At 35.4% G+C, this 16,515-nt stretch overlaps 1 protein-coding gene across 1 annotated transcript in view; it reads left to right on the forward strand.

Moving 5' to 3' along the window:
• Positions 1 to 4,567: 4,567 nt before the first annotated feature.
• The window catches only part of LOC149189822 (ABC transporter G family member 22-like), a 28,424-nt gene continuing 16,476 nt past the window's right edge, over positions 4,568 to 16,515 (forward strand). The window contains exons 1-8 of the mRNA XM_089410353.1: positions 4,568 to 4,663; positions 4,793 to 5,055; positions 5,164 to 5,319; positions 5,459 to 5,642; positions 5,779 to 6,201; positions 8,995 to 9,270; positions 10,350 to 10,634; positions 10,921 to 11,028. Of these exons, the coding sequence (XP_089266479.1) occupies positions 4,568 to 4,663; positions 4,793 to 5,055; positions 5,164 to 5,319; positions 5,459 to 5,642; positions 5,779 to 6,201; positions 8,995 to 9,270; positions 10,350 to 10,634; positions 10,921 to 11,028 (1,791 nt within the window). The remainder of the gene's footprint in view (positions 4,664 to 4,792; positions 5,056 to 5,163; positions 5,320 to 5,458; positions 5,643 to 5,778; positions 6,202 to 8,994; positions 9,271 to 10,349; positions 10,635 to 10,920; positions 11,029 to 16,515) is intronic.

A 16,515-nucleotide genomic window follows, 5' to 3' on the forward strand; every position in this document is an offset into this window, starting at 1 on the left:
GTTTCAGTCTCATGACCACAAACTGTATAACTAAGACAACTGACATAGACAACTGGAAATCTAAATGTTATCCGCATAAACAAAAACTAAGTATAGGAAGACTAATCTTTCTTGACATTCTGCTCCTCAGAGTCTGAGGCTACTGGGGCAGGATCATTAGCAGTTGCTTTTGGTATTCCGAAGAGCTCCACAATTCAAGGGATTTGTCGGTCAATACGGTCCATCCTAATGTCCTGTTTGTGCAGCTGAAATAGGATCTTCTCCATGTCTTTTTCGTATTTTGGAAGGCCCTACATTGTAACTGCCTTCCCCACAAAAATTTGCTCCATTGCTTTGCCGAGCAGACTTTTCATCAGAAAATATAGGTACAGGGTGTGCTTGAATTGTGTAATTCGCCCTCTTGTGGTCCCTGGGTCAGGCGCCATTGTTCTCCAAACTTCTATTTCATCATCTGGTTCCAGTTCATGCTTTACCTAGTCTTCCCAATTATCTACCAACTTTTGGATACCCTCATCTGTTTCCTCCTTGTATGCAGTTGCTTTTGGCATTCCTGCATTGTAACTGCCATCCCCACATAAATTTGCTCCATTGCTTTTCCTAGAAAACTTTTCATCAAAAATTATAGGTACAGGGTGTGCTTGAATTGTGTAATTCACCCTCTTGTGGTCCCTAGGTCAGGCGCCATTGTTCTCCAGACTTCTATTTCATCATCTGGTTCCAGTTCATGCTTTACCTGGTCTTCCCAATCATCTATCAACTTTCAGATACCCTCATCTGTTTCCTCCTTGTATGCCGCAGCTGCCTCAGCTATGAAGTGCTCGGCAAACTTACGACCTTTCGTCCTACTTGGTCGTTTGGTTACTTGGGGTTCCGGGCCCTTGTTGCCACGACCACGACCACGTCTTGTTGGAGCCATACCTCGTCGAATTGTAACCTGTATACATTCCAACATTGTTAGTTTCACTAAATCATTCATCTCATCACAGCGCAACTACAATAACCATACTTCGTTGCCATGCCTAGCATGTTACTGGAAAAGGTATCCCTATGCCCACAAGTGGCCAGTGAAAGAGGGATTCGAGTCAGATTCCCCTGGTTTATTTCCATGCCTCTCGCCCTTACTAAGGTTTAGAAATTGGTCACCCCCTTGTGGCCATGACCTGGCTCTCAGACCCATCTGGAGCTAGGTATTGCTAGTGTTATCATACTTGCAATTTCCTGTCCACTTTCTACTCGCCTCTCTACCTCTCGGGCCCACCAGGGTCCCTGAATACTCCCGGATGGTTATGCATTGCCATTTTCTCGGGTTTGCTCAGCCAATTGCCCACCCTGCTAACGTCCCAACCCCCTGCCTGCAACTCTCCCTTGCCTCGCTCAGCTACACACAGTCGCCCAAGCGGGGCTTGCCCTTTAATCCCTATACCCTCAGGCTGGTCGTTCAGGTCAGGTCTTGTTTCTAGGCTCTGCTCAGTATCAATCATGCCTTCCCTGATTCCTCCCTAGCTGGGCTAAGCTTCAATGGGGTGGCCTTGCGCCTCTCCCTCCTCGCCAGTGACTCTCCCACCAACTCATGGAATTTCCCCTTGAACCCGACTAGAACTTATGAATTGAACAAGGCCAGGACCAGTCTACATACCCGAGGGTCGTCGCTTGCCCGCAGACTTGGTTGCTTCACCTCCCTTCCGCTTTGCAGTTCCGGCCTTCTCCGTTATACCATTCACCTTCCCTACACATCGAATACCTCTCCCCACTCTGCCAACTTCCCTTATGTCCCCCTCTGTCACCTTGCCATCCCACCTCCCATGCATTGAAGACAGAGGACACCGCACTCCTTACCTTGAGCATGTGAGGTGCAGCTGTAATGAATTCTATTGTACTAACCATGTCAACTCAGGCCTGGCCCTCTGACACCGCCCTTATCACGATCTAAAAAATGAAATAAATATATTTAATCACAATTATAAATTTGATATTAAACATATCATATTCAAATTTAAAATTGGATATATATATATATATATATATAATTTAAAAAAATATCAAATTTAAAAAAATTAATTAATTTATAACAAAAAAAAATTAATTAATATATATATATATATATATATATAATTAAAAAAATATCAAATTTAAAAAAATTAATTAATTTATAACAAAATTAACTTATTCTACAAAATCAATTTACAATAAGTTAACTAAATGTTTGTAAATAGATTTAATCAAAAATTATAAATTTAATATTAAAAATATGATATCTAAAAATTATTTTATTTATAACAAAATTAAGTCAAATTAACTCACTCTTCAAAATCAATTTACAATAAGATTAACTAAATGTTTGTAAATAGATTTAATCAAAAATTATAAATTTAATATTAAAAATATGATATTTAAGAATTAATTTATTTATAACAAAATTAACTCAAATTAACTCATTCTTCAAAATCAATTTACAATAAGATTAACTAAATGTTTGTAAATAGATTTAATCACAAATTATAAAGTTAATATTAAAAATATGATATTTAAGAATTAATTTATTTATAACAAAATTAACTCATTCTTCAAAATCAATTTACAATAAGATTAACTAAATATTTGTAAATAGATTTAATCAAAAATTATATTTATAAATAGATTTAATCAAAAATTATAAATTTAATATTGAAAATATGATATCCGAATTTAAAATTAATTGAAACCTTTATATATTAAATATTTTGATTAAATATAAATTTATAACAATAATAATAATAATATATATAATTAACCTACTTCTCCCTTTTTAACTAAATTTTATCTTATCAAACTTGAATAATCTATTTATAACAAAAAAAACTCAAATTAACTCACTGTTCAAAGTCAATTTACAAGCAGATATTAACTAAAATTAAGTCACGCGCCTCGACATATATTGCATATTCAATTGCATGCAGCCGTTTTCCCAGTCTTACACAACGCTCGCAACAAAATTAACTCGAATTAACTCACGACTCTCGACATCTATTGCATAGTAAATTGCATGCGGCCTTTTTTCCACTGCCCGTCTTCCACTCTGGATCATCGCTAACTCCTGACAACAGTTTCTGCCTCTCAATAGTTTTAGGGAAACGCCCCAGAAATAAATTCAATAAACCCATGCAGCGTAAACTGACACTCAGCATGCTGGTTAAATTTAGCATGACTCCAGAAACTAGAAAATAAAAAAATATAAATTATGCGAACTGTGCTAATTATCATACACCAGATAATTGTATTGCAGAAGCGCGGAAGCGACGAATCATAATTATCATACACCAGCTAATTGTATTGCAGAAGCGCGGAAGCAACGAATCATACCACCAGGAAGGATTCAGTAGCAATTGTACTGCAAAAGCGTGGAAGTATTGCATCGTCCCACCTGAAAGGATTAGGAACACACGGTTAGTAAGCACAACTCTGCTTTAACTTTTTTGTTAGAGAAAATCGATTTAGTAGCAATTGTGGTATAAAAGGGTAGAAGTTATGGTTCTTTATTTAAGCTAGTGTCATGATCTGTCTTTTCATCGAAGATGAAAGATATAGATGGTTTAAAACTGGTTAGTAAAAATTCTTCTATATGATTTCTATCAAAAGTTATTTTTAATTCAATGCGGATTACAAAAAAAACTGAATTCAGAAAGTATAAATCATCTCATAGTTTTTGTATATGAATCACAAAAACATGAATTCAGAAAGTATAAATCTTCTTATAATTTTTTATATATGTAGGAGGTTTTGCGAGACAGATTTCAGTTTGTGATGCTGGTCCAAAATACATGTTTATATATCTTGATCTGTTGTACAGAAATAATGTAACCTCATAATAGCTAGTACTTTTCTTTGTTAGCTTTTTGTCACACAAGTATCTGGACAGATTCAAGAAGAATGTATAGGTATATGTAAAATTAATTTTTCCTCCCATATGAAGAAAAGTATGGTTTTCTTTGAAAGAAAATTAAAAAATTAATAATAATGAATCATCTCACTGAAAAGGATTCAAAATCAATAGGTTGAAGAAGATCTACATCTATTTATTTGTTAGAGAAATTCGATTCAGTTGCAAACAATTAGTGGGCAGAAGCAAAATCTATCACAGTGAGTGATTTCTTATTTCATTGTTGGGCAAGAGGTGCAGCCAAAGATCTCATATAATTTATTAATTCTCAGTGGGATTTATTGTGGCACAGCAGGTAGACAAAACGATAAAGCTTGTCGATTGTGATAGAGTTGGAAGAGTATCGGAAGACACAGAAAATACGAAAAGAACCCTCCGTATAGTAGTTGTTTGAACAAGTTGGTACTGAGCGGAGGAAGAAAAATACCGCCTTTGCCAGCTATAATTCATTGGAAATCTTGACTGAGGAAGTGTAGGTTATACACTTTTCAGTGGAAATCATGGTAGGTTTAAATATTTTGCTTTGGAAACTGTTGAAGATTCATTTTTAGCAATGTTTTCAATGCTAGAATATGGTCAATAAATTTGAAAATTTTGTTGGGATATATCTGAGCGATAGGGTGTGGGATTTCGCAGTTTCAACAATCGGTTATGCCTGCTGACAATCCTCACAATGCGGAGGATGACTTGGAAGCTGGAGAAGAATTTGTTTTCCAGAACAAGCCCTCTGTTCTGCTACATCTCAGAGTATGATTCAGAGTGATTTTTTTGAATTTTGATTATGTGCAAACTTTGTAAACACTTGAAAATTTCGACAACAGATGCATTATGACCATCTTTATTGTTGTGTTTTTTTTATTATTCTTATGTTTGCAGTTTCATGATTTGAACTACAAAATAAGGGTAGAAGCAAAGAACAAGTCGTTTATAGGATCTGATCCTAATAAGAAAGTATATGAAAAGCAAATCCTCCATGACTTGCATGGGTCAGTAGCACCAGGAGAAATGCTAGCTCTCATGGGTCCCTCCGGAAGTGGAAAGACTACTCTATTAAACTTGCTGAGTGGAAGATTACAAAACAGCTGGAGTGGCACAGTTACTTATGGAGGACATGCATACAACACAGGCCTCAAAAAAAGGTACAGCATTTGATCTAGGAACTTGAAATATGTTATATGCATTGATTTATTTTTATTGCAATATAATTTTAAGCTCTGGATTGATAAATCATTTTTCCAATTGCACAGGATCGGTTTTGTTGCACAGAATGATGTTGTGTTTCCTCATTTGACTGTCAAGGAGACAATTGTTTATTCTGCTCTTCTAAGGCTTCCTCGAACACAATCCAAGGAACAAAAAACCCAACGAGCACATGAGATATTATCTGCACTAGGCTTAGAAAGGTACTGAAATTCCAGTTTTGCTATTAATGTTAAAGTTATCCTATGATATGATCATCTTAACTGGGATTGTTTTGTATAGGCTTGTAGTGGATATTAGTTTCAGCTTTTAAATTGTAACATAGAATTTATGGATATGTAGGTGTCAAAACACCATGGTGGGGGGTATGTTTGTTCGGGGAGTCTCTGGAGGTGAAAGGAAGCGAGTCTGTATAGCACTTGAGATTCTAACGGAACCTTCCATCTTGTTCTTTGATGAGCCTACATCTGGTTTGGATTCTACGATTGCCTTGCGTACAATTGAGATTGCAAGGAGTCTAAGTAAGGTTGGTTGGCAAGATGATCATGAATTTGTAAAAATATTTATTTTACACTCATTTTTTTTCTTATTAGAGGACTACACATTTTTAAAAAATTTCAACCTTCATGGCGTTTAATCAATTGCTATAATTCATGTTACAGTGTGGTATGGTTGTTGTGATGTCAATTCACCAACCATCTAGTCGAATGTACGAGAAGTTTGATAAGCTGATGCTCCTGTCAGAAGGACATTGCACGTACTTAGGGCAAGCACAGCATGCCATGAATTACTTCTATGGACTTGGGTTCAAGCCATTAATAGAGATGAACCCACCTGAGTTTTTCTTAGATTTATGCAGCGGAAATGTATCTGCCATCCAAACACCAGAAGATTTGATTGGCAAACACAAAAGGAATTCACAAAGTGATGACAGTCCTCTTTCGAACAGAGAAGATTTGAATGACAGAGAAGATCGAAAGGTCGAAGATCCTGAGGATTTTACTAACAAAGGCAGCAAGAATTCGCAGAGGGATGATAATAACCATTCGAATAATGAAGGTTTAAATGGGGAAGAAGGTCGAAAGGTAGGCATCTCACTTTCATACTGTTCGATTTTATTTCTATTTATTGAATTTAATTTAAGATGTTATTTATTTGCTTGTGAATAGTTATGTCATTGTTTAATTGGAATTTCTATGTCAGTACCAATCTCTTCCAATAAATTTATTACAGTTAAATATCTTTTAAGAAATATATCTTTGAATTTGTTATATGAAATGAGTTCAAACATTTATTAACTTGTTGTAAACTCTATTTTAATATATTATATTAATATTTAAAGGCAAAATCAATAATAAATAATTAGGTGTCCTCAATCTTTCCATTAATTCTTTTGTGATCAGTTGACTTTTCGAAGAATGAGAGCTTATTTGGAATATCCAACTTTTCCATAAACAGTACTATTATTTTCCAAACTCTTATTACCTTTTGCCTAATCAATTATGAGTTTGAAATCTTCGCAACACTAGGAAATTGCTAATACCTCTGTCCACAAGAAGTTTGAACTTTGGGTTTGAGTAACAACATACTGTAATAGTCATACTATATAAAACTCATTTTTATTGTTACATTCATACTATATACAACTCAGTTTTGTTGTTAGTTATAGGCCCACATTCTCATTTAAATGAGAAAGAAGGCACTATTCACCCTATTCTGGCCTCTTCTGGCCTCTGATACGGATTAGACCATACCCTTATTTGGTTTCCTAGGAGTAGACCTTTTATCTACTTATTAGTAGACAAATACTTGATATCTCCAATTCCACATAGTTTTGAAAACCTTGGGTTGCCATGTCAAAACATCCCAAAGCTTTAAAATATTTATTAAAACTTTAAAATACTTATTTATAAAGTTTTAGGAACTCTAGGTTTTTTGAACTTTTAGCTTCCAAAATCTCCCATAACCCTATTAACCCTATAAAAATAATTGACCATCTTACATTCCTGAATTTTTAAAAACCCTTTGCACTACAATAACATTTAATTCTAATAACTCAAATAACTCACACAACTCACACTCCTCTATAAGGAATCATAAACACTATGTCCCACCCAATATCCATTTATCTTTAACATTTTATTGCTTCTAACCTAATTTATTTTGAATTTGAATAATGTATAACAAGATGCCGTGTTGATTTATCACTCATTTCGTGCAAAATATATCTATTTGAACCATACTACAATTTTCTTTACCATTATCCTAACAACTAATTTTGAAACTTAAAAAAACAACTAATTTTATTTTATAAAAGAAACAACATTACAATGATGGACGCCCTTTGCATTCAGCGAGCTGATAACCAAAAACCATATGTCCACATGTAACACCAAAAACTAGCAACAGTTTAAAAAAAAGACCAGTTTATAGCTTTAATATAAAGATCAAAATATACATCAGCAAAAATGGTAGTTCTTATTCCTAGCCTTCCAAAGGAACTGAATGTTCAGTAGTTGTCTTAAAGTAAATATAGCTAGTCATAATTGCAGCCAAGAGACGTGAACGTATTTTGAGTGGACAGCCTGGGTTTCTTTAAAAATCTTCCATGTATTTCTGTCTAATGCCAAATCACCTTTGGAGAGTTGTCTATATCCTCATTCTTGTTCATGTACACATGATCAAAAGTGATGTTAGAGAAATCATTCATTTTGTTTTAAATATCTTAGAATCAAGAAGAAGAGTATAATTTTGCATCAAGAAGTCCCCTTTCATCCGTTCATCCCATTTATAACAAGTGATGAGTCACCGTAAATATGCATCTGAGAAAGGCCCATTTCATAGGCTAAATGTAAAGTGAGCTTTATATCCATAAGCTTACTATAGTTATTTTTTGATATCCCAATACCTGCAGAGAAGGAAATGGTTGGTCATTGTGGAGTGAATAATACTACCTGCCCCTCCCTGAGGTTATCTCCTTGGCAAGGTCAATCAAAAAAATTCCCATGGAATATCATTTTGGATTGGAGTTTTCCAGTGCAATCTTGAGTAGAGGATTGAGTGCTTTGTAGAAAAGCTGATAAGATGGTTAAGCTTTGGAGAGTGCACTTTTGGCAGGAATCCTTGTAGAAAAGCTGATAAGATGGTTAAGCTTTGGAGAGTGCATTCTGGAGAGGGATACTGGTATAAAAGCTGATAAGATGGTTAAGCTTTGGAGAGTGTATTCTGGGGAGGGATCCTTGTAGAAAAGCTGATAAGATGGTTAAGCTTTGGACAGTGGTTTGTGGAGGGATCCATCTCCTCAAAAGACAATGATTCCAAGGAATCCGGATACCCCATGCTACAGTTGTGGCAGAGCAGGGGATTTTAATGATTCCAAAAGAATCTGGATAACCCATGCTACAGTTATGGCAGGGGATTCTAATTGCATAATTAAGACTAAATAAACTAATCATAAATAATTATTAGGGCTTTAATATAAGGCCTTAAGAGACTTAAGATTAACTATTTTTAATTTCAAAAATTTGTTTCATCAATGATGTTTTAAATCTTCTAACTACACAATCCAATCTAAATGGATCTCTGCATCGCTGCATCCCATCCAAGGATCGTGCCCAATTTTTATCCTATTCTCGCTGTCAATCTTTCACCCTAGCCATCTCTCTAGCCATGGAAATGATTTTGTAGTATTAATCCTATAACTGCTTATTAAATTCATTAATGTTTAATATATCTTGAATTGAACCGATGAATGCTCGTTAAGTTAGTTTGTGTTTAAGTTGAGATCTATTACTTTTCTGCACATGTTACTATAAATCATTTATTTTTGTAACGTTGAACTCTAATAGATTGTTTGTGGGCATCAAATATTATTGCAGCGTGTCAAGGAGTACATCATAAATGCTTACACTTCTAACGCCAGTGACAGAGCCGAGGAGATAGCTGAGATCAATGATAAATCAACTGATGAACCAGCGCAATCTGGAGCATCTTGGTGGACCCAGTTCCGAGTTCTGGCTGCCCGAGATTTTCAAGAGAGACGCCATGAATATCTGAATAAGACACGATTTGTAGAGTTGATTGCTATAGCAGTTATTTCTGGATTGTTATGGTTTAAATCAAACTTTGCAACTGATTCAGGATTGGGAGACCAGGTAAATACATTAAGACTTCAATTTTCTCCAACTTATTACATGTAAAGAAGAGATGACTTGGGTAGCGTTGCGAACCTGTCCCACTTTTCTTGATATTTTCAATTCTTTCTTAGCGTTTGAAGTTATTTATTTTTCCAAGTTTATTATGCTGCTTGTGAATATTTTTTTTTTTTATTAGGCTGGTTGTAAATGTGTTATTTTTTAAAAGTTTTTCTGGTGGGTTTTTCTAGTCTAATATCTTTAAAATTAGGCGGGAATTATAGAAACTACAAATTTTATGGGTAAACCCTGCACAGTCCAAGTGCCCCAGGGATTTTTCATGGTGCTGAATTTATATATACAATCAAAAAAACCAGTTTAAATAATACAAATCAAGATTTCACCTCAAAATTTTCCGCCATATTCAAACACCTGAAAATTCAAAAACTCACACTAAAAACAACTCCTTTGCAAATATCTCTCATTTCTTCTTGTATAAATAAATTTTCTTAATTTTTATATTATTAATTTCTTGAAATTTATTTTCTTAATTTTCATGTTATTAATTTCTTTAAAATTTATTTTCTTATTTTATGTTATTAATTTTTGTGAAATTTTTTATACATTTTTCCTGAATTTTTTCAGACATTTCTAACTCTGGTTTTGTACGTGTTAATTTTTTCCTCTTTATTAAGCTATTTTTACAACTCCAATGATATTATATCCCTAAAACTATATTTGTAAAATTGGAATATTTTGCTCCTTAATACGCTATTCTCTGCACTTCAATGGCATTATATTCCCAAAAACTATATTTACAACATTGATTTTAAGTGAGACCTTTAGTTATATCTCTATGCATTCATCTTTCATTTCAGTTCAGTCACAAATCTTTAGTTGAATATAACTAAAAACGTATATACTATCAAGAAAATGAACAAATTTCTATTAAAATGGATTTATGTTACTATTGTTAGCTCCTCGTGATTAATGTATATGTTGCTTGTTTATTGACATAACGATTGTGTTCTTCTATGTAGGTGGGCTTAATATTCTATGTTGCTTGTTTATTGACATAACGATTGTGTTCTTCTATGTAGGTGGGCTTAATATTCTATATAGTGATGCTCTGGGGAATTTTTCCTCTTTTTCAAGCCATTTATGTATTCCCTCAAGACAGACCAATGCTAGCTAAGGAGAGGGCAAATAATATGTATTCTTTGAGTGCCTACTGCACGGCTCGAACTTTGGTAGATGTGCCTCTGACTTTAGCCACGCCTACGCTTTTCATTGTAATTCTTGCTCCAATGGCCGGCATGAGAGGTTCTGCAAGCATTTTCTTTGCTCGGCTTCTCGCTATATACTTAATTTCCCTCACATCTAAGGTATGCATAACTCCTTTTTGTTCTTTACTCATAGAGATAATCTAACTAATCTCTTACAATATCCCATGCTTGATCCATGGGACCTCACATTTATGAACACTCGAAGGTTTGCACCTGAGATTTTGTTAGTTTTTACTGGGATGAAGGAAGCTACTTGATTATTTTAACTTCTTAATCAAAGAGTAGAAAAAATTCGTTTCAGGTTAGGTTTCCGTATTTTATTATGTTTGTATGTTTGAACTTGCTTATCTCACATCAATTTGCATTTGAACATGAACTTTTGTAGGGATTGGGATTGCTCATTGGTGCATATGTTATGGATGCAATGAAAGCTAATAGTTTGGCTACAATTGTTCTTATTACTTATGTTCTCACTGGTGGCATTTTTGTTCAGGTTAGTTCAATCTATTGAACATTTCATTGTTATTTTTTTTTTTTTTTTCAAAATATTTTTGTATTTCAAAATTCATTAGTTATCTAGAATATTTATAATAGGTTCTTTAAATCTTTCAATATATTTTTGCACGGACACTTTAATATAATCCATTGGTTTATTTTTTTTTACAGAATATTCCTAAATTCATCAGTTGGCTCAAATATATATCATTTCAATACTATGGCTTCAACCTTCTAATGAAGATTGAGTATGCTCCAAGCATGGTTTATGACTGCGGTCCACATGGATGTTATACCTTGGGAACATCGCCGGTGCTACATGGGTTGAACTTGGATGGAGGCTTGCATGAGGGATTAATTCTATCGGCTATGATGGTCATTTATCATATTTTGGCATACTTAGTTCTCCGCTTTCAAAAGCCCTCTCCTCCAAATTAAGAGAGTGTTGTCTTATTCAATTACAAATGATGTTGAAAATTTATAGGATTTGGCAAATATTTAGATTATATTAGTGGAGTTGAAGATTTTGTTTTTATAAACCAGAAGGTTTTAAGGATGATACCAACGCACACTGTCACAGATGACTTTATTTATATAAAATAGGGAAAAAAAAATATTGGAATTGTATAACTGTTTTACTTTCTGAAATTATTTGTCTTATATTCCTTGATTTTGATGATGATCTGATTAAGGATGATACCAACAACAGACTGTCTTAGATGATTTCATTTATATAAAATAGAAAAAGATTATTGAAATTTTCTGACTGTTTTACTTTCTGGACTTGTTTTTGTAGTATATTCCTTGTTTGATGATGATTTGATTAATTTTGCTCATATAAATCTAAGAAATAAAACAGTTAAGTATTTTTTTATCAGAAAACTCTCTCAAATACATGAATGACATGACTAATTATAAAAGGAAATTTGTCATGTACCCATTCACTAAATCATCAAACAGAACTAAACTTTATCATCCACACACCATCTTGCACACCCTCATAATTGATGGACAGGTATTGTAGTCCTGTTTTGTCAATGCTAAAAACAAATCATAGCTCAGGCTATTTTGTAGGAAGACTTGGCAATCTAAGTATCATTAATACCATATTTATCGATGTCTTATTTTGTGTTCTTTCCAGATTGGCATACCAGGGAACACTTTCAATGCATACTCAACCTCACCATGAAGATCCTTTCAAAAAAAAAAAATGTGGCCGTACATTCTATCATATTTTTCTTTTGTCCAGATATTTTCTAAGAACGTTTTTGTTTCTTTCAAAATTGTTTCTATAGAGAACATAATATTGTTTCTCTATAGAACATAATGTATCATGGATTCAGAATGACTAGGTTTTGGAGTATGTTTTAAAATTGTGGTCTTATATTCTCATTTTTTTCTTTTGTCCAGATATTTTCTAAAAACGTTTTTGTTTCTTTCAAAATTGTTTTTATATAGAACATAATGTATCATGAACTCAGTATTACTGGGTTTTGGATTATGTTTTAAAATTGCTTGGTTTGGCTAAGAGCTCATCTTCCTTGAATGTAAGGAAACAGGTTAATAACCCAAGATATCTAGCTTGCCTTTACAGATCACCAGTGCGTAATTCCAGATAGTCTAGTTGTCTTTGAATAATGTTGATGAATCAACCTATATTCATAGATAGCATACAGTAATTGATGTCTTACTATTAGTTCGACACATGAATTAGGAAAATTGTCCACTATTGGTTTGACAAATGAATTATGAAAAGTTTCCCACTACTTTGAAAAATTCAAAACCTCAGCATTGTTGGGTCAGCTTCACCAATTTGTTGGATAGAATGGATGTCATAACAACAAGATACATATGCAGGTACATGATATCCATGCAACCTTAAAAGCAGGAAAGCAATGGAATTGCAAACTATGGCTGTTGTTGGCGATTATACCTCTCTGCTTGTTTCTTTCTGCGTCCAGCGTGTGTAGACATCATCTAAAGCGTGCATTATCTCGTTTTTAAAATGTCTTGCTAATCCTAATTGTTGTAGTCGATCTATTATTGCGATCATAGCATACAATATTATTGCGATCATAGCATACAAAATTATGGGATAAAAACTTAGCACACTATTATTGCGATCATAGCATACAAATTTATGAATTCTCTCCACTAAATAGATTAAAGATCAGTCATGCAGATTGTCTATTGCTTTGCCCTTCTCGATGAGTGAGCATGAGTTTGATGTGTGTCAAATCATAAGGATGTTCCGAGCACAAGCCTTTGCCTCTTCTAACATGCCAGGGAAGATAATTTGAGATCCAATAGGGGCGTATTCATCCTTGCAAACCATCCCTTCAATGTTTTCTCTTAAAAATTGTAAACCTGTTTCAGCATTTTGATTTCCAGCACTCCATTTTCTATGAGCAATTACACACTCTAGAGTGTGACAGAGACGGTCCTTAATAATCAAGTATGAAATCTCCAGGATCCATTCAAGAGTTGATTGTTTATTATGCGGGAAAGGCATTGTGGTAACTGTTGCTGCTGAGAGCTATCCAGAAATGGGACCATGGCCCCACTCGTCCTGCATCATAAGCGGAAGGCTGAAGCAGATGCCTGTATGTTACGTATTTCTCAGACTATTCTCTTTATCCTTAAAATAAGTTCTTCTACCATGCTTTCTTTCTCATTCAGAATCACGATGCAGAGATATTGTAAAGCGGAACCCTGCCAATTGCAGATTGGATTGGCAAGAGCTCCTCCATATGATATCACATGACTGCAACTTTATATTTCCCATGCTCCATCAACTCCTGGCTCTAAATCTCAAGACATACGTGCTTCAGGATGATAGTTCTTTTGCTCCCCGATATTGCTATTACAATAAATCTGAAGACATACATGCTTCAGGATGATGGTTCGTTTGACACTGACAATGGCAACATTGGTTATTCTGCTTCCTGATATTGCTATTACAAGTTGTAACACCCCCGGCCACCCAGGCTGAGGTGCGTTACTTCCGAACCTTGCCCCTGACACCATAATTTGAAATTCCTTAAACTTGGCTGATAATTAGCTCTAATACCATACATATAAATGTCTACCAGGATCAAACCTCAACCAGAAGTTCAATTAGTTGCTCTGTAATGTGGCCTGATCACCCTACTAGGTCTATTTTCTATCAATTAGGTAGCCCCGGTACCTTAATTAACCTAGGTTCATGAGGTATGCTTACCTCATGCAACTAAATGATGCAACATATCAAGTACCCATAATAGTATATTAAGCATGGAGAAAATGCATATAATTTCATAATCAGGATATAACTATAAGAAATAACACAACTAAAAAGCATTTTAACACATAATAAGAACAAGTATCTTATAAGATGCACCAACTTGTTGTAGATCTCAGATGTTCCACCCAGCCATAGATCTCACTACTCTATTACTCTCGGCAGTGAGTCGCCCTTGAACTGCTGCTATGACTTTACCAAGGCAAAGACTCACCTAAAGCCAACTATGGTCCACATTCAGAGCAAAACATGGTCAACGCTAAGGTACCAAACTCTATCAATGCTCCAACTTACAATACTCATTCCCCATTGGCTTGCACAACTCAAAGGTAGTGCACCCCCTTCTTTGTCGCTGCAATCCCTCAGGTTGTGCCACTACCCTTCAAGAGCTCCCAGCACAAGACAGCCAAGAAGTCTCAAGGTCTTGTGGCTCCAAGAATTTCAACTACCCTCAAAGGTGTCCAGGTACTTTTTAGGCCTCACACAAGGAATCCTATCCCTAGACTTTCCCTCAAAGGCTCTATCCTTTGCCAAGACAGTCGAAGGAGAAGTGCACTTATACCAAGCAACACTAGCAATGTCATTCTTTTCCCTAATATAAGATAAAATAATTTTATTAATGTCCAACAAATGACTACAAAAAGTGGGTCAATGGGACTAAAGGATACATCCAATGTGAGTAAAATGTGGGAGTGCAAGTATACTAGTTAGAGTGGTGAGAATGAGAGTAGAACGGAGAATTACTCCAAATCCCTACTTTTTAAGTGGCACATTAAGAAGCCTCCTTAAGATCTTAGGATAAAAACATGTGATTTATAACTTTAGGCTTTTATTTATTATTTGGCTTTAGTCCCCCTTCACTTGGCCCTTAGCCCCCTTTCCCACTAGTGGAGTCTTGGCCCCCCATCTCGCTTGTTTGACTTGGTTTATAGCAGCAATGTATTTTTATTAATATGTGTGATCACATATTACATAGCTAAGCTCACTAGCTTTTTAGCACTTAGGCCCGCTGACCTAAAATCACATAGGCACTCTAACCTCACAAACATGATATACGTAGGCACACAATCCCAACAAATATATATACACACATAGGCTCACAAGCCAAACAAAATCTTGGCTCACCAACTTAATTACAATATGCACAAATATACACAACAGATATCCTAGGGGTGTTACATTCCCTTCTCCATTATTTATGTATTATCCTCAGTACATTTGTTGGGAACAGGTCCCCTAGGGTCAATTTTGGGGTTAAAAGCCCAAGTTTTGGGGCAGAAGACCTGAATTTTGTATAAAGAAATGTAAAGTCTCCGCATTTTTTGATCACGGAGCACGAAGATATCAAGAGTCAAAAAGGGTTTCCACCCTTAGTTTAGATAGGTTGTGTCAACTTGATGAGATCCACCCTTGGTCCACGGACCATGGAATTGTATAAAAAGGAGGTCTTAGAGGAGTCTAAGATAGTTCTGTTCAGCGGAGTAGGGAGACAGAGTCATTGATGAGTCTGTGAAAAGCTAAGAACGAGAGTCTTAGCGTAGGAAAGTGATCCAAAATGGATCCAAAAAACCCTCTAAGTCTTCAAAGTCTTCTAAAGATCAAAACTATTGCAAAAGAAGAACTCTTAGAAATGGCGGATAACACTATCGGGAGTGAAAAACACAAGGAAATAGCGGAAATAGAGCCTATCAGAGGCTTGGATAGTGATGCACAGGAGCCATCGGATCTGGTTGATCAACGGTCCAGATCCGATCGGCATATCGCAATCGGTGAAGGCAGATGGAGGCTATCAGAGGCTACCACATAAATATTGCGACAGCGATCAGTGCAGTCAACAAAGATCGTCGATCAAGCACACAGAGCGATGGCCCAAGTTGAATCACAATATCGCGTCGGCAAACCACAAGGGAGCGCTTACCAACGGCCCGGGGCTTATGCGATTGCGACAAGTCACATCGCAAAATCGCGTCGGAGTAATACAAAGGAGTGGGGCCATATGTATATGCGACTAGCGATAGTCGGACCCGACGGAATTATGGACCAAATTTAATATACATTGAGTTTCGTAAAACGGCATTTTTCTATGTATTCGTTTTCGTTAAACAAACGAAATGCGAAGGGAATGCGTCGATGTGATGAAACCGGACCCAAAAGGGTTTGTAAATGTAGTTGCATAACATTTCAAGTTTGCCATAAAGCCATTTT

Source organism: Pinus tabuliformis, chromosome 3_1 (genome assembly GCF_031772625.1).
Source record: "Pinus tabuliformis cultivar Carrire ecotype Pingquan chromosome 3_1, CPIR1, whole genome shotgun sequence".
In the NCBI taxonomy this organism is placed as follows: domain Eukaryota; kingdom Viridiplantae; phylum Streptophyta; class Pinopsida; order Pinales; family Pinaceae; genus Pinus; species Pinus tabuliformis.